The sequence below is a fragment of the Caretta caretta genome, chromosome 2 (genome assembly GCF_965140235.1).
Source record: "Caretta caretta isolate rCarCar2 chromosome 2, rCarCar1.hap1, whole genome shotgun sequence".
Taxonomy (NCBI): domain Eukaryota; kingdom Metazoa; phylum Chordata; order Testudines; family Cheloniidae; genus Caretta; species Caretta caretta.
This window is the reverse complement of record NC_134207.1, coordinates 89,172,959-89,194,557: the sequence shown is the minus strand read 5'-3', so window position 1 is coordinate 89,194,557 and position 21,599 is coordinate 89,172,959. Positions and strand designations below refer to the sequence as shown.

Sequence of the window (21,599 nt, the reverse complement as noted above, 5' to 3'; positions counted from 1 at the left end):
TGGCTGCTGGGGAAGCCTCAGAGACAGCAAGCTGGTTGTTTTTTTTTTTTTTTTAAGAAAAAGAAAGACTCTCACCGCCCAGAAGCTGGAGTCTTCAGACCTCAGGACAGCAGCAGCTGCGACTTCTGAGCCAGAGAGCTCTATGCTCTGCAGAGATGGGGTACAGGGGCAGGGGACACCCTGACATCAGCATCCTCCTCCCCCACTCTGCACAGCCAGCAGGAGGGTCCCAGGAACAGCTGCAGGAGCAACCTGGCTGCAAAGTAGCAGGGGGGAGGGGCACCTGAACACATGCTGCTAGATGCAACACAGCTGTGTGTCACTTGCCTTACTTCTGCACCACTCCTGGCAGTGGCTCTGCCTTCAGAGCTGGGCTCCCACCCAGCAGCTACTCCTCTACAGCTGCCCAGCTCTGAAGGCAGCACCACCGCCAGTAGCAGAGCAGAAATAAGGGTAGTAATACCGCAACACCATCCCCAATAACCTTGTGACACACACCCCCGCCAAATCCTTTTTGGGCCAGGACCCCTACAATTACAACACCATTAAATTGACCAAAATAGACCATGAATTTGGTAGGGCCCTAATTATCTCCCATAAATGGGAACAAACCTGTTTCTCTTTGCAATTGGCTGAACAAGAAGTAGGACTTAGTGGACTTGTAGGCTCTGAAGTTTTACATTGTTTTATTTTTGAGTGCAGTTTATATAACAAAACCAAAAAAAAATCTACATTTGTAAGTTGCACTTTCACCATAAAGAGAGTGCACTACAGTACTTGTATGAAGTGAACTGAAAAGTACTCTTTTGTTTAGCATTTTTACAGTGCAAATATTTGTAATCAAAAATAATATAAAGTGAGCACTGTACACTTTGTATTCTGTGTTGTAACTGAAACCAATATATTTGAAAATGTAGAAAAGGATCCAAAATATTTAATAAATTTCAATTGGCACTATTGTTTAAGAGCGCAATTAAATCTGCCATTAATCAAAATTAATTTTTTGAATCATGATTAATTTTTTCAGTTAATCATGTGAGTTAACTGCGATTAAAATTGACAGCTTTAGTTTTACATTTTCTGGTGTTTGTGAGGAGACAGACTTAGGTTCTTGTTCCAACAAGATTAATATGAATGTTTTGGTTAGTGCTATATTGTTTTTTCCAGAACACTGACTGGTCTCTTTGAGAGCTTCTCATCGAGTATCAGGAGCGGTTTCTTTCTTGTTTTGTTGAAATATACATTTGATTTCAGAGATAGGGAAATGACTAAAAGGGTAATTCACCACACATCTGAAAGACCCATTTATGTTTCACATAATGCTCTCTGATCTTCTCTTCACTTAGAGCCTGATCCAAAACCTACTGAAGTCAGGGGTGTCTTTCGATTGACATCACTGGGCTTTGAATCAGTCCTTGAAGGCTACCTTGGAAGATTAAGATCTGGATTTATGGTCTGTTGAAATCCCACCCATAATAGCGAGCAAATTTAGAAGTGGGGCCATCTGGACACCAGTGTGCAGGAAACAGGAACTGGCAGCATGTAGTGGCATGTAACCAGGTAAGACTGAGTTTTTCCTCCCATATATGAATTCATATCCAGAATATCCCAACAGAACCAGCCATCCCCATGGGAGTACCACATTACACATACTCAGACCCACAACTGATTTAGCCATTTTACAGTGTCTCCTTGCATAGTTTGTAGTCTCCTTATTTAAACACATGTCCACAGAAAAATTACTTTTGCTAAATACCATGGAGACTACTTCCCCATTCAAAGTGCTACATATATAAATGCTAAAATTAACAAAACTAATGCTCTCAAAGTGCACATTAATAGTATGTGCTCCTACTTCAATTCCAAATTATGTAACCCCCAACTGGAATATACTTATTTGTTGTAAATTCTATTTTCAACTCGGCAGGACATAGCATAATATATGCACTACTGTAACAGAGAATTTTCGTGAATTTGGGAAATTCCATCTTTGGATTTTAAGATTAGATGTCAAATACACAGAAAAAGAAGAGAAGCTATAAATGACAGTAGATTTCCGCTGGTCTGTGTAAAGATTTGGAGGGGGACGGGGGGGGGGGGGAAGGCCAAGGTTACACACTAGAATACCAAAGGAAAATTACCTGAAGAGAAAGAATCGACTTTGTACAAGCATATGGATGGGCTCTGAGTTACAGAAAGAGGATCCTTTTATTGTTCTTGGAAGCTTCTTCACATAGCAATCTTCTGTCATTTAACAGGCACACCAGACATATGCCACACATCCTGGATCTATTTCTAGATCTTTGTTTTTCCTCCTAAAATTTCAGTTCTTTCATCTGTGTTTTATTTTAGGATTTTAGCCTGCTGTTTGCTTGCTTTGTTTGCCTGTTGTGCTTCTCTGACTCAGTTATCCTTGTTAATATGTTCTTAATTTCTGTTTGCAAAAAAAAGTCAGATTGATTTATAAAACCTCCATCTCTATTTGGATTACAGCTGTTATTTCTTATGTATCTGTCTGCTTGAAGAATCTCAAGTGTGGGGTAGGGGGGAAATAATAAATGAGGATTGTTATCTTCTGCCACAATCTCAGCACAGTTCTGTGCTGCAGAGCTCTGAGTGGTTACATTAGAAGCTATACAGCAAGTTAAAGCTAAAAATTTCCATTTGGTGGCTTCTTAGCGCACACGCCTATTTATGTTTGAGTGACTAAAAGGAAGAGTTTGTGTAGAGTTTGAGGGAGTTTTCACCAAGATCTTGTAGAGTTCCAGTCACACAGCTGTGCAGGATCAGTTTCTCTCATGGTCTCTAATCTCTTCTATTTCATAGAAATCTAACATCTATCTTGGACGTACACGAGCTCATTTTATCCCTGAACAATAAAGGCTCATTTGTGCCTTTTCCTAGGCGGAGAATACTGGAGAGCAAGAGTAGATTCAATCGCTGAAGCATCAGTGCCTGGAGGCAATTATGCCTAAGTGCTGGAGGGAGTATATTAGGAAGTGCCCCTTGCTACACTTGTTGAACAAGTGCAGCCAGAGTTTCTTGAGTACCGCTATGCAGGTGTGCGGGCAGGGCAGGGTCATGCTTCACCCAGACACATCCTTTCTGTTTGTGTAATCAGTTCCACTGTTTCCTCTGTATACCCAGTATGACATTCTGTACCTCAAAATAGCACCCTGGAACTCCCATATTCACCACCGTGGTACGATTATGAATTGTTTTGTACAATGCATGCCTTGTGATGTACCATTTAAGAAGTCTTGATCTGTTGAAAATTACTATCTTGTTGAATTGTATGTACTATCATTGTATGTGAAGTTATGAAGTATTGTTATGTTTGTTACTGAAATATGTCGTAAGTGGGAAATGCCCACAACAAGCCTTTCAGTGGCAACAAAGGAGCAACTAACACGGACAAGACAGATTTACATCAGGACCAGCCAGACATGTGTTGATGGCCCATCAAGAAGAATCCACTCTTCCAGAGACTCCTCAGAGAGTGCACATATGGGCTACCTAACTCCCATGTCACAGCAAGGATCTTAGAGAGTTTTGCACCCCAGACTACTTTTTAGCCCATTTTAAAAAAAAGGAGTATGTTTTAAGTTGGTCATGTCCCTCTTAAGTTCTCAAAATGGTTCTGCAGGCCAAGGAATGCAAATAAAGCACTTTCTTTCATCACATACACACTGCATGTGTATATTGCCCACTGACATGCCAGCCTAGCGAGGAGGGCTTTAGACTAGGTTCAAAAGAGGCAGGTAACAAAAGCCCCAGGTAGATATAAAAAAAGGTGACCTCAATATTGAGTCAGATATTAAGAGAGGGGAATAGAAAATTACAATTGGCTCTTAGGAGCAACAAGATAGAAAATGACAGGTTTCAGAGTAACAGCCGTGTTAGTCTGTATTCGCAAAAAGAAAAGGAGTACTTGTGGCACCTTAGAGGTTAACCAATTTATTTGAGCATAAGCTTCCGTGAGCTACAGCTCACTTCATCGGATGCATACTGTGGAAAGTGTAGAAGATCTTTTTATACACACAAAGCATGAAAAAATACCTCCCCCCACCCCACTCTCCTGCTGGTAATAGCTTATCTAAAGTGATCACTCTCCTTACAATGTGTATGATAATCAAGGTGGTCCATTTCCAGCACAAATCCAGTGTTTAACAAGAACGTCTGAGGAGGGTGGGGGGTAGGAAAAAACAAAATGGTGGGGGAAATCTGCTCTATATTTCAGACATCTACACACAAATGCATGGAGTACAGGGAATAAACAGGAAGAACTGGATGTATTAGTCCTTTAGCTAAATTATGACTAAACTGCCATCACGGAGACCTAATGGGATAAATCTCATGATTGGTATAAAAGGGTATAACTTTACTCAGGAGGGACTGGCAGGGGAAAAAACTGAGAAGGCGTTATATTATACATCAAGATTACGTACACTTGTTCTAGAGTCCAAAAGAAGATGAGAGTCAGACTAATTGAGTATGCCTGGACGAAAACTAAAATGGGGGTGAAATGCACCACAGGAAATGTTGAAGACTGCAAGGTTACCAGGCCAGAAAAGGCGCTTATACTTGGGTTCCTGGCAGGACCCAGAGAGAATCCTTGCCAAGAGCAAGATGACATCATTCAGATTAAATTTAGTGAGCATACAGAAGTTTCACCAAAAGTCAATGGCACTGGACGCATCATCTTGTTAGTGGATACAGTGTTTGAAATGAACCGTACTACTGGACAGTGGACCCAGCTCAAGTAGTACAAAACTATACCTGATGTTTCCTAAAAGATTCAGTAGCAACAAACTGTGGACCAAATCAAGCATAGAATCAGGTAGCACATATAGTGTGTCTCAGCTGTTCAAAATGGCATTCATGTGTCAGTTTCTTTACTTTCCAGAACACAAATTGTGGCTATCCAAACTAACTGGGTTTAGGTGACTGCAACAAGAAGATGGTGCCAAACTGACAAAGATCTTTTTAAAATAAAATAAAATAAAATAAAAATAAGGGGAAAAGAGTTAACATTTGTTCTGTGATTCAATATGCCAGAAATAAAGACTACAACTGAAAGTTTGCTTCCCAGGTTGGGAGCAGTTTAATTGCAAGCACCAGGGGAAAAAGGACAATTATAGAATCACAGTTTACCATTAAACAAAGACAGATTTTATTGCAGAAATATTTACATTGACTATATGGGTTTAGTTTAAATATGGACACTTGCACACTACAATATTTGCAGTTATTCCTGTAATTTGATTTCAGTAAATCTAACTACTGCAGGTGGTAGATGTCCAGCATTTAATAGCATCCACACTATATTTAGCCTGTCCTTGCCAGGGTCACAGGGAGATCTGAGAAGCTTTGTTAACTCTACTGTACTGGGGGGGGGGGGGGGGAGGGAACCAAAGAAAAGCAAACTATCCCGACACAAAAGAAAGGTAGAAACACTAGTAAGAGGAGCTCTTTAATGACTTGAAAATCAAAAAGGAATCACTACAAAAGAACAGCACAAGTATACAGGGACAAAATCAGAAGGCTAAAGCACAGAATGAGTTACAACTAAAAGGGACCAAAAAAGGCTATAAGAAGAGGCTCTGTAAATACATTAGAAGCTAGAGAAAGATGAAGGAAAGTGTAGACCCTCTATTTATCAGGGAAGGAAAGCTAATAATGGACAACTCAAAAAGGCTGACATGTTTAATGCCTATTTTGTTTCAGGCCTCACTAAAAAGGTTAATTGTAATCACATACCTATCACAATATTAACATTAACAATAAGGGGGAAAAGGAAAACAAGCCAAAATATGGAAAGAACAGGTTAAAGAATATTTAGATAAGTTAGATGTATTCAAATCAGCAGCACCTGATGAAGTGTACCCTCAGGTATTTAAGGAACTAGCTAAAACTATCAGAACTGTTAGCAATTATCTTTGAGAACTCATGAAGGACCAGTGAGATCCCAGAGGACTGGAAAAGGGCAAACATGGTACCTATCTTTAAAAAGTGGGGGGAAAGAGGATCCAGGGAATTATGGATCAGTAAGCCTAACTTTGATACCTGGAAAGATACTGGCAATCAATTTGTAAGCACCTAGAGGATAACAGGGTTATAAGAAATAGCCAACGGGAAGCAGCGCAGGCCAAGGGATGTGCTGGCTGCTCTTCCTCCAGTCCCCATTGGCCTGGAGCAATTAACCGCGGCCTGTAGAAGCCAGGATCGGCTGAACCTGCAGACGCGGCAGGTAAACAAACCGGCCCGGCCCACCAGGGGCTTTCCCTGAACAAGCGGCAGCATTAGTTTGAGAACCACTTGTCTAGATGAAATTACAAAAAAAATGGTTGAAAGACTGTACTCAAAGAGTAATTATCAGTGGTTCACTGTTACACTGGAACATAACCCCATGGGATTCTCAGGGGTCAATTCTGGGTCCAATACTCTTCAGTTGTTTCATTAACAACTCGGTAAAGGAGTGGAGAGTATGCTTATAAAATCTGTGGATGACACCAAGCTCAGAGGGATTGCAAACATCTTGGAAAACAAGATTCAAATTCAAAACAACTTTGTCATAAATATAAAGGGAAGGGTAAACCCCTTTGAAATCCCTCCTGGCCAGGGGAAAGCTCCTCTCACCTGTAAAGGGTTAAGAAGCTAAAGGTAACCTCGCTGGCACCTGACCAAAATGACCAATGAGGAGACAAGATACTTTCAAAAGCTGGGAGGAGGGAGAGGAACAAAGGGTCTGTGTCTGTCTGTATGCTGGGTCTTTGCCGGGGATAGACCAGGAATGGAGTCTTAGAACTTTTAGTAAGTAATCTAGCTAGGTATGTGTTAGATTATGATTTCTTTAAATGGCTGAGAAAAGAATTGTGCTGAATAGAATAACTATTTCTGTCTGTGTATCTTTTTTGTAACTTAAGGTTTTGCCTAGAGGGGTTCTCTATGTTTTTGAATCTAATTACCCTGTAAGATATCTACCATCCTGATTTTACAGGGGGGATTTCTTTATTTCTATTTACTTCTATTTTTTATTAAAAGTCTTCTTGTAAAAAACTGAATGCTTTTTCATTGTTCTCAGATCCAAGGATTTGGGTCTGTGGTCACCTATGCAAATTGGTGAGGCTTTTTATCCAACATTTCCCAGGAAAGGGGGGGTGCAAGTGTTGGGAGGATTGTTCATTGTTCTTAAGATCCAAGGGGCTGGGCCTGTAGTCACCTAGGCAAATTGGTGAGGCTTTTTACCAAACCTTGTCCAGGAAGTGGGGTGCAAGGTTTTGGGAAGGATTTTGGGGGGAAGGACGCGTCCAAACAGCTCTTCCCCAGTAACCAGTATTAGTTTGGTGGTGGTAGCGGCCAGTCCAAGGACAACGGGTGGAATATTTTGTACCTTGGGGAAGTTTTGACCTAAGCTGGTAAAGATAAGCTTAGGAGGTTTTTCATGCAGGTCCCCACATCTGTACCCTAGAGTTCAGAGTGGGGGAGGAACCTTGACAAACTTTGACAAATTGGAGAATTGGTCTGAAATGAACAAGATGAAATTCAATAGACAAGTCCTCAGTACTTCACTCAGGAAGGAAAAAAAAAAAAAAATCTACAAAATGGGGAATAACTCCTAGCTGGTTGCACTGCTGAAAACAATCTGAGAGTCATAATCACAAATTAAAAATGAATCAACAATGAGATGCCATTGCGAAAGCGCTAATATTCTGGGGTGTATTAACATGAGTGCCATATGTGAGTCACAGGAGATAACTGTCCCACTCTATTTGGCACTAATGATGCCTCAGCCAGAGTACAGTGTCCAATTCTGGGCACCACACTTCTGGAAAGATGGGGACAAATTGCAGAGTCTCTAAAAGCAATAGAACAATGCAAGGTTTAGAAAACCTGACCTATGAGGAAAGGCTAAAAATCTGTGCATGTTTAGTCTTGAGAAAAGACGACTGAGGTGGGACCGTCTTCAAATATGTTAAGGACTATTTATAAAAAGAATCGTGATGAACTGCTCTCCATGTCCACTGAAGATAGGACAAGTAGTAATGGGCTTAATCTGCAGCAAAGGAGATTGAGGTTAGAGATTAGGGAAAAATACTAAACATAAGGATAGTTAAGCACTAGAATAGGCTTCGAAGGGAGGTTGGGGAATCCCCAGCGTTGAATGTTTTTAAAACAGGTTAGACAAACACCTATCAAGGATGGTCTAGATCTACTTGGTCCTGCCTCCACACAGGGAGGCTGGACAGGACGACCTCTGAAGTTCCCTTCCAACCCTACATTTCTGTGATTCTAGGTACTTGGAATGTGACAACAAGTACAATATAAGCAAGAAAAATTTAAACAAACATACAGGTGAAAAGAGAAAGCAAACCATTTACACTGAAACTGGCATCAAAACAGATCAACCACACTGGAAGGAAAGTTAGTGTTGCTACACAGTAAATCCCCTTCAGCTCCAAGCAGGCTTTATTGACCTTCAACACCACAAAGCAAACGGCAAGAAAGAAAATTGAGACTAGTGATACTCCAAGAACATGATTACTTAAAATTGTGTATGGTTTTCTCTGTACAAACCAGGCAGCCAATAAGACATCCACCTTCTGATAGTATTAAAACACCCGATATTGATTAAAGAACTCAAAAAAGTTTAACCTCAAACCAGTCAGAGCAATTGACCAATTATCTATTACAGACGTTCTCAAATAGTGGTCCACGGACCACAAGTGGTCCACGAGCTTCATTCAGCTGGTCCGCGGACAGTTCCCTCTAAGGTGCGCACCTGGGCGGCCACACACGAGAGAATAAAGGGCCACTCACATAATTGTGAAACTGCACAGGCATGGCTCCATGAATTAGGTGCCTGCACGCTGGAGAAGATGCACATGTAAGGTGAAGTGGTGGCCTTGGGGAAATAAAGGGAAGATAAGAGGGGGCGGTGGGTTGACAAGAGAGGGTGGGGGGAATTTGGGACATGCAGGGCTGCAACGACCAGAGAAAGAGGCGACTTTCTCCAGCTCCAGGGCTACAGCTGCCGGGGAAAGACGCCCCTCCTTCCCAGCCCCAGCTCAGGGGCTGTGGCGGAGACAGGCCATATCCATTGCATTAGAAAGGTAAGACTTCTGATATTAAAATATGAGTTGTGTGCTTTTATTTGTACAACAAAAAACCATTAATTATTAAGGTTTTTATTTTTTTAATACAGTGCTTTTATCCAATGCGCTTTACAATAGTTAGCTAGCAGTACAAACAACATTTGGAACGATCATCGGCAGTCCGCCGAGACCCTCAGCAATTTTCAAGTGGTCCATGAAAAAAAAGTTTGACAACCACTGATCTAGTAGATATGCTCCCAATTTGTCCTTAAATACCCCATCAGTGATTTTCAATCTTTTTTCCATTTGCAGACCTCTAAAAAATTTCAAATGGAGATACAGACCTCTTTGGAAATCTTATACATAGTCTGCAGACCCTCAGGGGTCCATAGGTTGAAAACCACTGCTCTATGTTAATTAATGCCTGAAAGTTATAGCTAAAAAAGCCATTGCATAACTGAGGCAAACAAGTAGATAAAACTGTATCCAAAATTCAAAGCTACTGTGAAGAAAAAGGAGCATTAAAGGACAGCAAATATCAAACAACTAATAAGACACAGTACCCCAGGTTGCTATAAATTAAATTCAAATGGTGAAATAGGTCTTGAGGATGACTTTTTTGTTAAATTCTCCAAGCCTATTGGCTCCACACCATAAGCCTTAGCATCCATGAAATTGTCCTCAGAACCTACCATGTGTGCCAGGAAACGGGGGAGCTTGTAGCTAGTTTTGGCAGCTTACCTCCCTGGCTTCCCAGGCCTTCAGCTGCTGACCTGTTCTTGAGGATGCCTAGCCTGATAGTCTAGCATCTCCCCTCCCCCTCTTTGGAGATCAGCTCTCACTCCCTAAGTCTCCAACCCCTTCCTGCCTCACTTCATGGAAAAGTGCAGAGGGCATGAACTGTAATCCAATTAACTCTCCCTTAAGGGAAAAGCTGCAGAGGAAGAGAACTGCAGGGAGACAACAAAATTTTGGGTGCCTGTCTGCAGCAAAAGGTGAAGTTTGTGGCAGAAGTGCTGAATTCCACTGCATCTTGAAAAAAAATGCCAGTTGTGCAGCTACGTAACTACAGAGTTCACAAGGCCATGAATGACAGGAATAGGACAGATCACACCTCTCACAGTAGTTCTCTTCAGATTCAGGCAGATGTCATTGATTCGTGTACCCCAGTTCACATTTTAGAATCTTGCAACTATAATTACAACTATTTATATTTGTGTTGCATTTGCAACTAAAGTCCCCAGTCGTGGATCAGGGCTTTATTGTACTGGGAACCACACAAACATGGGCTAGAAACATTTTTAAAATTGAAGGTCAAATTCTGGAGCTCAGCTCAGTGGCAAAGTGAATTCTGTGGCAAATTCGGTAGTAGTGGAATCAATGACTACACAGGGCCATGCATAAAACCTTCCCTCTCAAGGAAATCCTAATGTTCAGAGCAAAATTAACTATTCTCCAAAACCTCTTTAGAAAATAGCTGAACTGTTTTTGTTTAAAACTTTAACAGTGAAAGTTTGGTAAAGTTATAACGAAATGAAAACAGAGGCTTATGAAGTCAAGCATTACGTAACCTCATTTAAGGATTTAAAAAGCTGTGGCCTCTTATATAAGATAGGGAAGGGGGCGGGTGGGGGTGATTAGAGATTTTCACACACACCCCAGAGCAGGGAGCTCTACTGAAAAATAAGTTTCCTTTTAAGTTTCTACTAAGGTCTGGAAAAACAATTTTTGCCAATCAAAAGTGAATAAAAACCATACTTCACCCAACCCACAACTTAAATTTATTCATTCATTCATGTTTTCAGTATCTAGAAAAATTTCTTACCAGAAACAAGGCTCCTCCACCTCCACTGCGCACAGCTGTTTTATGCAAGTAGCGGATCTGTCTCACCTTTAAACAACATTTTTGAAGTATTAAAAACTATAGGTAAAATTTAAGTGCTTAATTGCCATACACTGCTTTCAGTAACAGTTTGATTTCTATACCAATCATAATAAAACACAACCAAAAGACCGAGTGGTTTATTATTTGACAAGGCAAAGTGGAGAATATTAAAGACCTCTCCTGATATCAGGAGTATCTTTGTATATTTAACACACCCTGGTCACTGCAGATTAAATTAGAAAGTAAACCCTGCCATCTTGAAGCCAGAATTTTACATAACTTAATATCCTCTCCTCATATGTAAGCATATATCAAACAATGTACTAAATAATTTACTGCCGCAACACAGTATTTATAAATTTATAAATACATGTCAGCCATGTATGTTTTTAAATGTATGCATAAACTACTGTTTCAAATCTAATGCATTTAGGGAAGTCTGGAAGTCCCAGTAGGTGCCTATCCACATCTTTAGGCACCGAAGTATCTTTGTAAATCTGGCCCTGTCCAAAAGATGAGGAGTACTTATGGCACCTTAGAGACGAACAAATTTATTTGAGCATAAGCTTTCGTGAGCTACAGCTCCCTTCATTGGATGCATTCAGTGCACATCCGATAAAAAGTACTCCTTTTCTTTTTGCGAATACAGACTAAACACGGCTGCTACTCTGAAACCTGTCCAAAAGATGTGTATCTTTTTCAAAAAATGAAACCTCTAAGTATCAGAGTTAGAAGTGTTAGATTAGACCTTATTTTTAATCTAACTCTTTGATTGGTACGAGAGAGACCATAGTAAGGGAATTAGAAGGATTATTAACCTATGTTTAGTCTTAGTTACAAGAGAAATGCATTGTTAGCAGCAATACTGGAAATCTATTTTTCCGAGTAGAAAAAGACCTCTTATTTTCCAAACTTTAGTCCTAATAACCCAAGATACATATCAAGTATTCATTTCCTTAAAACTAGCCTTTTCCAGTTTGAAAGTAGAGACATGAACTTTATATCTCACTGATCTTAAACAAACATATAGGTAGTCATAAATTTGGCAATGTCAAGTCTGCTAAAGATCAAAGAGAGAGAGAACAAAAGAGATACATCTCGCAGGTGTATGTCATGAGGGGCTAAAAAAAGACTACACACTACCCCTCGTTTTTATAGAAAATGTTGGTGTGTATGGAGCTATTTATTTATGGAGCCAGATAAACAGTATTCTGCCTCAAGGAATATATAAACCATAAACACAAATACAATACACAAAAGAAAAACAAATCAACCAACAATCACTGTGGTTAGACTGGTTTCAGAGCCCTGGTCTACACTAGGACTTTAGATCGAATTTAGCAGCGTTAAATCGATTTAAACCTGCACCCGTCCACACAATGAAGCCCTTTATTTCGACTTAAAGGGCTCTTAAAATCGATTTCCTTACTCCACCCCTGACAAGTGGATTAGCGCTTAAATCGACCTTGCCGGCTCGAATTTGGGGTACTGTGGACACAATTCGATGGTATTGGCCTCCGGGAGCTATCCCAGAGTGCTCCATTCTGACCGCTCTGGACAGCGCTCTCAACTCAGATGCACTGGCCAGGTAGACAGGAAAAGAACCGCGAACTTTTGAATCTCATTTCCTGTTTGGCCAGCGTGGCAAGCTGCAGGTGACCATGCAGAGCTCATCAGCAGAGGTGACCATGATGGAGTCCCAGAATCGCAAAAGAGCTCCAGCATGGACTGAACGGGAGGTACGGGATCTGATCGCTGTTTGGGGAGAGGAATCCGTGCTATCAGAACTCCGTTCCAGTTTTCGAAATGCCAAAACCTTTCTGAAAATCTCCCAGGGCATGAAGGACAGAGGCCATAACAGGGACCCGAAGCAGTGCCGCGTGAAACTGAAGGAGCTGAGGCAAGCCTACCAGAAAACCAGAGAGGCGAACGGCCGCTCTGGGTCAGAGCCCCAAACATGCCGCTTCTATGATGAGCTGCATGCCATTTTAGGGGGTTCAGCCACCACTACCCCAGCCGTGTTGTTTGACTCCTTCAATGGAGATGGAGGCAATACAGAAGTAGGTTTTGGGGACGAAGAAGATGATGAGGAGGAGGTTGTAGATAGCTCACAGCAAGCAAGCGGAGAAACCGGTTTTCCCGACAGCCAGGAACTGTTTCTCACCCTAGACCTGGAGCCAGTACCCCCCGAACCCACCCAAGGCTGCCTCCTGGACTCAGCAGGCGGAGAAGGGACCTCTGGTGAGTGTACCTTTTAAAATGCTATACATGGTTTAAAAGCAAGCATGTGAAAGGATTACTTTGCCCTGGCATTTGCGGTTCTGCCTTTGCAAAAGGTTTCTGGGGAGGGCAGCCTTATTTCGTCCTTCATGGTAGGACACTTTACCACTCCAGGCCAGCAACACGTACTGGGGAATCACTGTAGAACAAAGCATTGCAGTGTATGTTTGCTGGCATTCAACCAAAATCCGTTCACGCGGTGGGAGGAGGCAAAATGCGACCTTGTAACGAAAGCACATGTGCTATGTATGTAATGTTAACTTTCAAGGTTTACCCTGAAAGAGTGTAGCCACTGTTTTATAAAATGTGTCTTTTTAAATACCGCTGTCCCTTTTTTTTTCTCCACCAGCTGCATGTGTTTCAATGATCACAGGATCTTCTCCTTCCCAGAGGCTAGTGAAGCTTAGAAAGAAAAAAAAACGCACTCGCGATGAAATGTTCTCCGAGCTCATGCTGTCCTCCCACACTGACAGAGCACAGACGAATGCGTGGAGGCAAATAATGTCAGAGTGCAGGAAAGCACAAAATGACCGGGAGGAGAGGTGGAGGGCTGAAGAGAGTAAGTGGCGGGCTGAAGAGAGTAAGTGGCGGGCTGAAGACAGGGCTGAAGCTCAAAGGTGGCGGCAGCGTGATGAGAGGAGGCAGGATTCAATGCTGAGGCTGCTGCAGGACCAAACCAGTATGCTCCAGTGTATGGTTGAGCTGCAGCAAAGGCAGCTGGAGCACAGACTGCCACTGCAGCCCCTCTGTAACCAACCGCCCTCCTCCCCAAGTTCCATAGCCTCCACACCCAGACGCCCAAGAACACGGTGGGGAGGCCTCCGGCCAACCAGCCACTCCCCCACAGAGGATTGCCCAAAAAAAAGAAGGCTGTCATTCAATAAATTTTAAAGTTGTAAACTTTTAAAGTGCTGTGCTTAAAGTGCTGTGTGGCATTTTCCTTCCCTCCTCCACCACCCCTCCTGGGATACCTTGGTAGTCATCCCCCTGTTTGTGTGATGAATGAATAACGAATGCATGACTGTGAAGCAGCAATGACTTTATTGGCTCTGCAAGCAATGATTAAAGGGAGGAGGGGAGGGTGGTTAGCTTACAGGGAAGTAGAGTGAACCAAGGGGCGGGGGGGTTCATCAAGGAGAAACAAACAGAACTTTTACACCGTAGCCTGGCCAGTCATGAAACTGTTTTTCAAAGCTTCTCTGATGCGTACCGCGCCCTCCTGTGCTCTTCTAACCGCCCTGGTGTCTGGCTGCGCGTAACCAGCAGCCAGGCGATTTGCCTCAACCTCCCACCCCGCCATAAACGTCTCCCCCTTACTCTCACAGATATTGTGGAGCACACAGCAAGCAGTAATAACAGTGGGAATATTGGTTTCGCTGAGGTCTAAGCGAGTCAATAAACTGCGCCAGCGCGCCTTTAAACGTCCAAATGCACATTCTACCACCATTCTGCACTTGCTCAGCCTGTAGTTGAACAGCTCCTGACCACTGTCCAGGCTGCCTGTGTACGGCTTCATGAGCCATGGCATTAAGGGGTAGGCTGGGTCCCCAAGGATACATATAGGCATTTCAACATCCCCAACAGTTATTTTCTGGTCTGGGAATAAAGTCCCTTCCTGCAGCTTTTGAAACAGACCAGAGTTCCTGAAGATGCGAGCATCATGCACCTTTCCCGGCCATCCCACGTTGATGTTGGTGAAACGTCCCTTGTGATCCACCAGAGCTTGCAGCACTATTGAAAAGTACCCCTTGCGGTTTATGTACTCGGCGGCTTGGTGCTCCGGTGCCAAGATAGGGATATGGGTTCCATCTATAGCCCCACCACAGTTAGGGAATCCCATTGCAGCAAAGCCATCCACTATGACCTGCACATTTCCCAGGGTCACTACCCTTGATATCAGCAGATCTTTGATTGCGTGGGCTACTTGCATCACAGCAGCCCCCACAGTAGATTTGCCCACTCCAAATTGATTCCCAACTGACCGGTAGCTGTCTGGCGTTGCAAGCTTCCACAGGGCTATCGCCACTCGCTTCTCAACTGTGAGGGCTGCTCTCATCTTGGTATTCATGCGCTTCAGGACAGGGGAAAGCAAGTCACAAAGTTCCATGAAAGTGCCCTTACGCATGCGAAAGTTTCGTAGCCACTGGGAATCGTCCCAGACCTGCAACACTATGCGGTCCCACCAGTCTGTGCTTGTTTCCCGAGCCCAGAATCGGCGTTCCACAGCATGAACCTGCCCCATTAGCACCATGATGCATGCATTGGCAGGGCCCATGCTTTCAGAGAAATCTGTGTCCATGTCCTGATCACTCACGGGACCGCGCTGACGTCGCCTCCTCGCCCGGTATCGCGTTGCCAGGTTCTGGTGCTGCATATACTGCTGAATAATGCGTGTGGTGGTTAATGTGCTCCTAATTGCCAAAGTGAGCTGAGCGGGCTCCATGCTTGCCGTGGTATGGCGTCCGCACAGAAAAAAGGCGCGGAACGATTGTCTGCCGTTGCTCTGACGGAGGGAGGGGCGACTGACGACACGGCTTACAGGGTTGGCTTCAGGGAGCTAAAATCAACAAAGGGGGTGCCTGTACATCAAGGAGTATTTCAGGCAGGACTGCACGGAGGGTTCCAATAAGAAATGGTGCACCTAAGTTATCGTTGTTATTGGAACAAGGAGGTTAGCCTGGCCTCTGATTGATACATGGCTAGATTTACCTCGCTGCACCTTCTCTGTGAGTGACTGCAGTGTGACCTAGAGGAATGAGTCCCCTAGACAGGGGAGGAGGCAAATGAGTACAAAACAAATCTGGTCTATTTCTTGTTTTGACCCACTCCATCTATCTTTTACATCTTTGGCTGGCAGCAGACGGTGCAGAAGGACTGCATGCCATCCACATCTCATGGCTGCTTGGCAGAAGATGGTACAGTACGCCTGCTAGCCATCCCCATCTCTTGCCTGCCTGGCAGAAGATGGTGCAATACGACTGCTAGCAATCCTCATCTCTTGCCTGCCTGGCAGAAGATGGTACAGTACGACTGCTAGCAGTCCGTATCGCCTGCCTGCTCACCATAAGATGGTTCAATAGGACTGACTGCAGGACTAAAGAGAATGACCTGGTCAAGTCACTCCAAATTTAGTCCCTGCGCCCATGTCTGCCCAGGCGCTCCCAGCCGACGCGGCCAGGAGCACCTCGGACACGATGAGGACGACTACCAGTCGTATTGCACCGTCTGCTGCCAGAAGGCAAGGGGTTGCTGCTACTGTGCAGCAAAGCCGTACCGCGTCTGCCAGCACCCAGGAGACATAGGGTGACGGTTACCTGAGCGGGCTCCATGCTTGCTGTGGTATGGCGTCTGCACAGGTAACTCAGGAAAAAAGGCGCGAAATGATTGTCTGCCCTTGCTTTCACGGAGGGAGGGAGGGAACGGGGGCCTGACGACACGTACCCAGAACCACCCGCGACAATGTTTTAGCCCCATCAGAGCGCTCCATTGTGACTGCTCTGGACAGCACTCTCAGATGCCCGATTGTTTGCCATTGCTCTGACGCTGGGAGGGGCGCTTACAGGGTTGGCTTCAGGGAGCTAAAATCAACAAAGGGGGTGGCTTTACATCAAGGAGTATTTCAGGCAGGACTTCACAGAGGGTTCCAATAAGAAATGGTGCACCTAAGTTATTGTCCTTATTGGAGCAAGAAGGTTAGCCTGGCCTCTGATTGATACATGGCTAGATTTACCTCGCTGCACCTTGACTGCAGTGTGATCTAGAAGAATGAGTCCCCTAGACAGGGGAGGGGGGGGAAGCAAATGAGTACAAAACAAATCTGGTCTATTTCTTGTTTTGACCCACTCCATCTATCTTTTACATCTTTGGCTGGCAGCAGACGGACTGCATGCCATCCACATCTCATGACTGCTCGGCAGAAGATGGTACAGCACGACTGCTAGCAGTCCGTATCGCCTGCCCGCTCACCATAAGACGGTTCAATAGGACTGACTGCAGGACTAAAGAGAATGACCTGGTCAAGTCACTCCAAATTTAGTCCCTGTGCCCATGTCTGCCCAGGCGCTCCTGATCGACCTCACAGAGGCGACCAGGAGCACCTCAGACATGACGATGACGGCTACCAGTCGTACTGTACCGTCTGCTGCCACAAGGCAAGGGGTTGCTGCTACTGTGTAGCAATGCCGTACCGCGTCTGCCAGCACCCAGGAGACATAGGGTGACGGTTACCTGAGCGGGCTCCATGCTTGCCATGGTATGGCGTCTGCACAGGTAACTCAGGAAAAAAGGCGCGAAATGATTGTCTGCCCTTGCTTTCACGGGGGGAGGGAGGGAACGGGAGGCTGACGATATGTACCCAGAACCACCCGCGACAATGTTTTAGCCCCATCAGGCATTGGGATCTCAACCCAGAATTCCAATGGGCAGCGGAGACTGCGGGAACTGTGGGATAGCTACCCACAGTGCAACGCTCCGGAAGTCGACGCTTGCCTCGGTACTGTGGAAGCGCTCCGCCGAGTTAATGCACTTAATGCACTTAGAGCATTTACTGTGGGGACACACACACTCGAATTTATAAAACCGATTTCTAAAAAACCGACTTCTATAAATTCGACCTTATTCCGTAGTGTAGACATACCCAGAGTAGCAGCCGTGTTAGTCTGTATTCGCAAAAAGAAAAGGAGGACTTGTGACACCTTAGAGACTAACCATTTTTTTTGAGCATAAGCTTTCGTGAGCTACAGCTCACTTCATCGGATGCTGTAGCTCACGAACGCTTATGCTTAATCGGTTAGTCTCTAAGGTGCCACAAGTCCTCCTGTTCTTTTTGTGGTTAGACTGTATCACACATGACAGAAATCATAACTAAGAAGTGTGCGCACAGCCCCATGGACCCCTCCTCCTCCTCCTCCATACCCCCCGAGCCCCTCCTCTCCTGACTTTACTGGGGGAGGATTTCCCCCCTTTCTGCGGGGGGTGGGGGTGTGACATGGGCCGGGCTCCCGGGGAGCTGAAGGCCGCTGTGCCCTTGCCGGCTGCCTCGGGCCTGTCCCTACCAAGGAAGCCGTCTCTCGCCGCGGCGCCTGGAAGAACCCGGGGCGGGGGAGGAGGGCGGGAGCGGCACCTCGGTCGCGGGTTTCCTTACCGAGTGCGCGGCCGCGGCACCGGCAGCGCGAACAGGAGCAGCGAGAAACATGGCGCCGGCCCTGCAGGCCGCAGCCCCGCTCACTGCAGCCGCCACTCGGAGCCCGCGCACCTCCTCCCCTTACCGCTCCCTCCCACTGTGCCGCCGGCGTCGGCGTCGGCGCGGGAGCGCGCACGCCTCACGTTCGGGGGCCGCGCGCTGGTGCCGGCCGGGCCGGGCCGGGAGAGGGAGGAAGGAGCGCGCGCTCCAGCACAGCCTCGTGCGCGCGCCGGCCCCTGTCTCCAAGGCTTGGGTGGGAGCGAGGCGTGAGGGCAGCCGCCGGGGCTCAGGAGCTGTATTAACCCTCGGCGGTACCTCAGGCCCCGCGCACGGGGTTGCTGGGCGACTCGCCGGCGCTGCTCTGGCGCCAGGCACCGTGCGCCCCGTACCCAGCCCTGTACCACAAGCATTGCCCACGGGGTGGGGAGCAAGGGCAAAACACCTGTTTGTTCCCCTGCACTGGCACCTCTGCTGCCAATGAAAAAGATCCCCAAATCTCATTATTGTTAAACGAATCTTATTATTTTATGGGGGGCAGTGCTTAATTTGTGCCAGGGCAGATTCCCAGCACCTCTAGCCCTGGCAGTTCATGATAGCCCCAGCACCTCTGGGCTTGCCAGGTCAGTTTATGAAAGATTTTAAAAAAATTGCTTGAGCCATGGCACCTCTTTCATTACAAATTAAGCACTGGTGGGGGGCGGGGGAAGGGGATGCTCTTGTTTTTTGAAGGTTGGCAGTACTGCAGCAGCAGCACCCACAGTGTACTCTTGCAATCTACACATACAAGAAGAGACCACATTTGATCAGTGATCATTAGAGTGACCACTTGCATTTCCCGATTGCCAGACATTCTGGGACTGACGTGGCCCCCAGCCGGTCCTGGCGTGGCATCGCACTCACTGTGCATGCCAGGTCACACTGCGCCGGGGAACCATTCTGAAGAGGGTAATGCCCCACCACCACTCTCATGCCAGCAGAGGTAAAGTGGCATACTCTTCAAAATGGTGTCCCCCATCTGATACCAGACAAAAGCATGTCCAATTTTGTTTCAGTCTTGGACTGGGGACAAACCATCCAAAAAAAGGCCTGTCAGATTTAAAACCAGGCAAGTGTCCTCCCTAGTCACAGTGCTCTCAGAGAGCTACACAAATATAGTTAAAATAAGGGGGGTGCTCTCCTGTCCCTGCTGTCCTATCAGTGGCAGATCCATGGTGGAAAATGAGCACACTCAGGGCTGATACTAGCTACCAGATTGTAAATGGGATGTGCTGCTGGCATCTCCACCCCATTTGTAAGGACAGAGCTACAAAAGTGCATGCAAACTCTTCAGAAGAGGGATGTGTTTACTGAAGCAATTAAGAGGTTTGAATTTTCCTAAAGTTGTGCACATCCCCTGCAAAATGCAGAGAAAATTCCACAATGTAATGCCCTTTTATATCCAGCTGTCCCTCCAACAGCAAAAAGTTCTCCTGTCAAAGCCCAGAAATATTAAACAGGGCACAAAGGAGAACACTTTTATTAGCAATCTTGGTAACAATTCCCTGCCACAGCATGGATAGCACAGTGAACCTGAACCTCATGGTTCAGGAGCTCACCACATATGTCAGCATACTAGAAAGTGCCAACACATAACTGGTGATACTGAAAGAGAAAGGCTATCCTGACTGTTTTGCCTACGAACTCATTGTTCCTATCCTGTTGAATGCATATTGTGTAACAAACTACATAAACGAACCCCAAGATCTGTATCATCAAACAGAACCTTCGATAAACATTAACTCCCCATATCACACTTTAGACAGAAGAATAATTATTCCCTTTTTGAACAAATATACATTTGTAATAATAAAAGGGTAAAGGAAATTACATTGTAGGGACTAATGTGTCATTAATAGCCACAGTTTTTCCTTCTCATCTTCCTCATTAGGCAGGGCTGTGGGGATATTTGAAGCTTGAGCTGCAGGCATTCATATTGTTATCACCATGGGTCAGCAAAAGGCTTTGTTCAGTTGCTCTATTAATCCCTGACCCGTAATAACCTTTCCCATTTTACGTTAAAATTCACCATGTACAGCTAAGATATTTGAACTGGAGGAAATTAATCTGATTAGATAACTGAATAATTTTCTTCCTCAGACACAGCATGACATATTTGTAAAAGGCAGAGTGGCACAAACCCAACAGCTACGCTTCCTGGGTAGTGCAGGTACTGGACCCCCATTCAAAGTTGTTCATTGGTTTGATCGGGTTTGGCTTTTAATTTATGTCGAAATGAAAGTCAAATTTAATAAGTAATTTTCATTTGAATTATGAATTTTTGCAACTGTTGATGTCATTTTCTTTCTTTTAAGTCCATCAACATGACACTCAGAAGCCTGAAGAGACCAGCACAAGACCAAAATATATGGCAGAAAATGGTAGACATCGTATGTTTCTATTTATACAAGGCAATTGAATAATGTGTTTGGTGGTGGCCCCTATACAATTAATGTGTCATTAACACCATGCATTTCCTATTATATAGTCAGAGGTTTATTAATTTAGTGATTTATGAGCACTAGTTTGCAAGGAATGTAGGAACATTCCATGAATCTATCATATATTCCCTTTGTTATTCATAGATTTGAATTCCTAAGGCGGGTGCCTTAAATTCCTAAGGCGGGTGCCAATAAAACATGAAAATATTGGTTTAGCATCAGAATCTTTAATCTGTGTTTGAGCATCTCTGCACCATTATACTTGTGTTCATAGATATTTAGGTCATAAGTGACCATTATGATCATCTAGTCTGACGTCCTGCACAACGCAGGCCACAGAATTTCACCCACCACTCCTGCAAAAAACCTCTCACCTATGTCTGAGCTATTGAAGTCCTCAAATCGTGGTTTAAAGACTTCAAGGAGCAGAGAATCCTCCAGCAAGTGACCCGTGCGCCATGCTACAGAGGAAGGCGAAAAACCTCCAGGGCCTCTTCCAATCTGCCCTGGAGGAAAATTCCTTCCCGACCCCAAATATGGCGATCGGCTAAACCCAGAGCATATGGGCAAGATTCACTAGCCAGATACTACAGAAAATTCTTTCCTGGGTAACTCAGATCCCACCCCATCCAATATCCCATCACAGGCCATTGGGCCTATTTACCATGAATATTTAATTA

At 44.8% G+C, this 21,599-nt stretch overlaps 1 protein-coding gene and 1 long non-coding RNA gene across 5 annotated transcripts in view; one reads left to right on the top strand and one right to left on the bottom strand.

Moving 5' to 3' along the window:
- The window catches only part of LOC125632323 (uncharacterized), a 51,651-nt gene extending 46,243 nt beyond the window's left edge, over positions 1 to 5,408 (top strand). For 2 of the 3 annotated variants that reach the window (XR_007355268.2, XR_007355266.2), the window contains one exon: positions 1,347 to 5,408. This is a non-coding gene — a long non-coding RNA (uncharacterized LOC125632323). The remainder of the gene's footprint in view (positions 1 to 1,346) is intronic. The other variant, XR_007355267.2, reaches the window with a different exon arrangement.
- The window catches only part of NDUFV2 (NADH:ubiquinone oxidoreductase core subunit V2), a 52,944-nt gene extending 34,384 nt beyond the window's left edge, over positions 1 to 18,560 (bottom strand). Inside the window, exons 1-2 of one of the 2 annotated variants that reach the window (XR_007355265.2) lie at positions 18,404 to 18,560; positions 10,921 to 10,986 (exon numbers count right to left, since the gene is read on the bottom strand). Coding sequence is in view for 1 of the 2 variants with exons in the window: in XM_048840278.2 (XP_048696235.1) it covers positions 10,921 to 10,986; positions 18,404 to 18,454 (117 nt within the window). In the remaining variant the exon portion in view is untranslated. The remainder of the gene's footprint in view (positions 1 to 10,920; positions 10,987 to 18,403) is intronic. The other variant, XM_048840278.2, reaches the window with a different exon arrangement.
- Between the last annotated feature and the right edge of the window lie 3,039 nt (positions 18,561 to 21,599).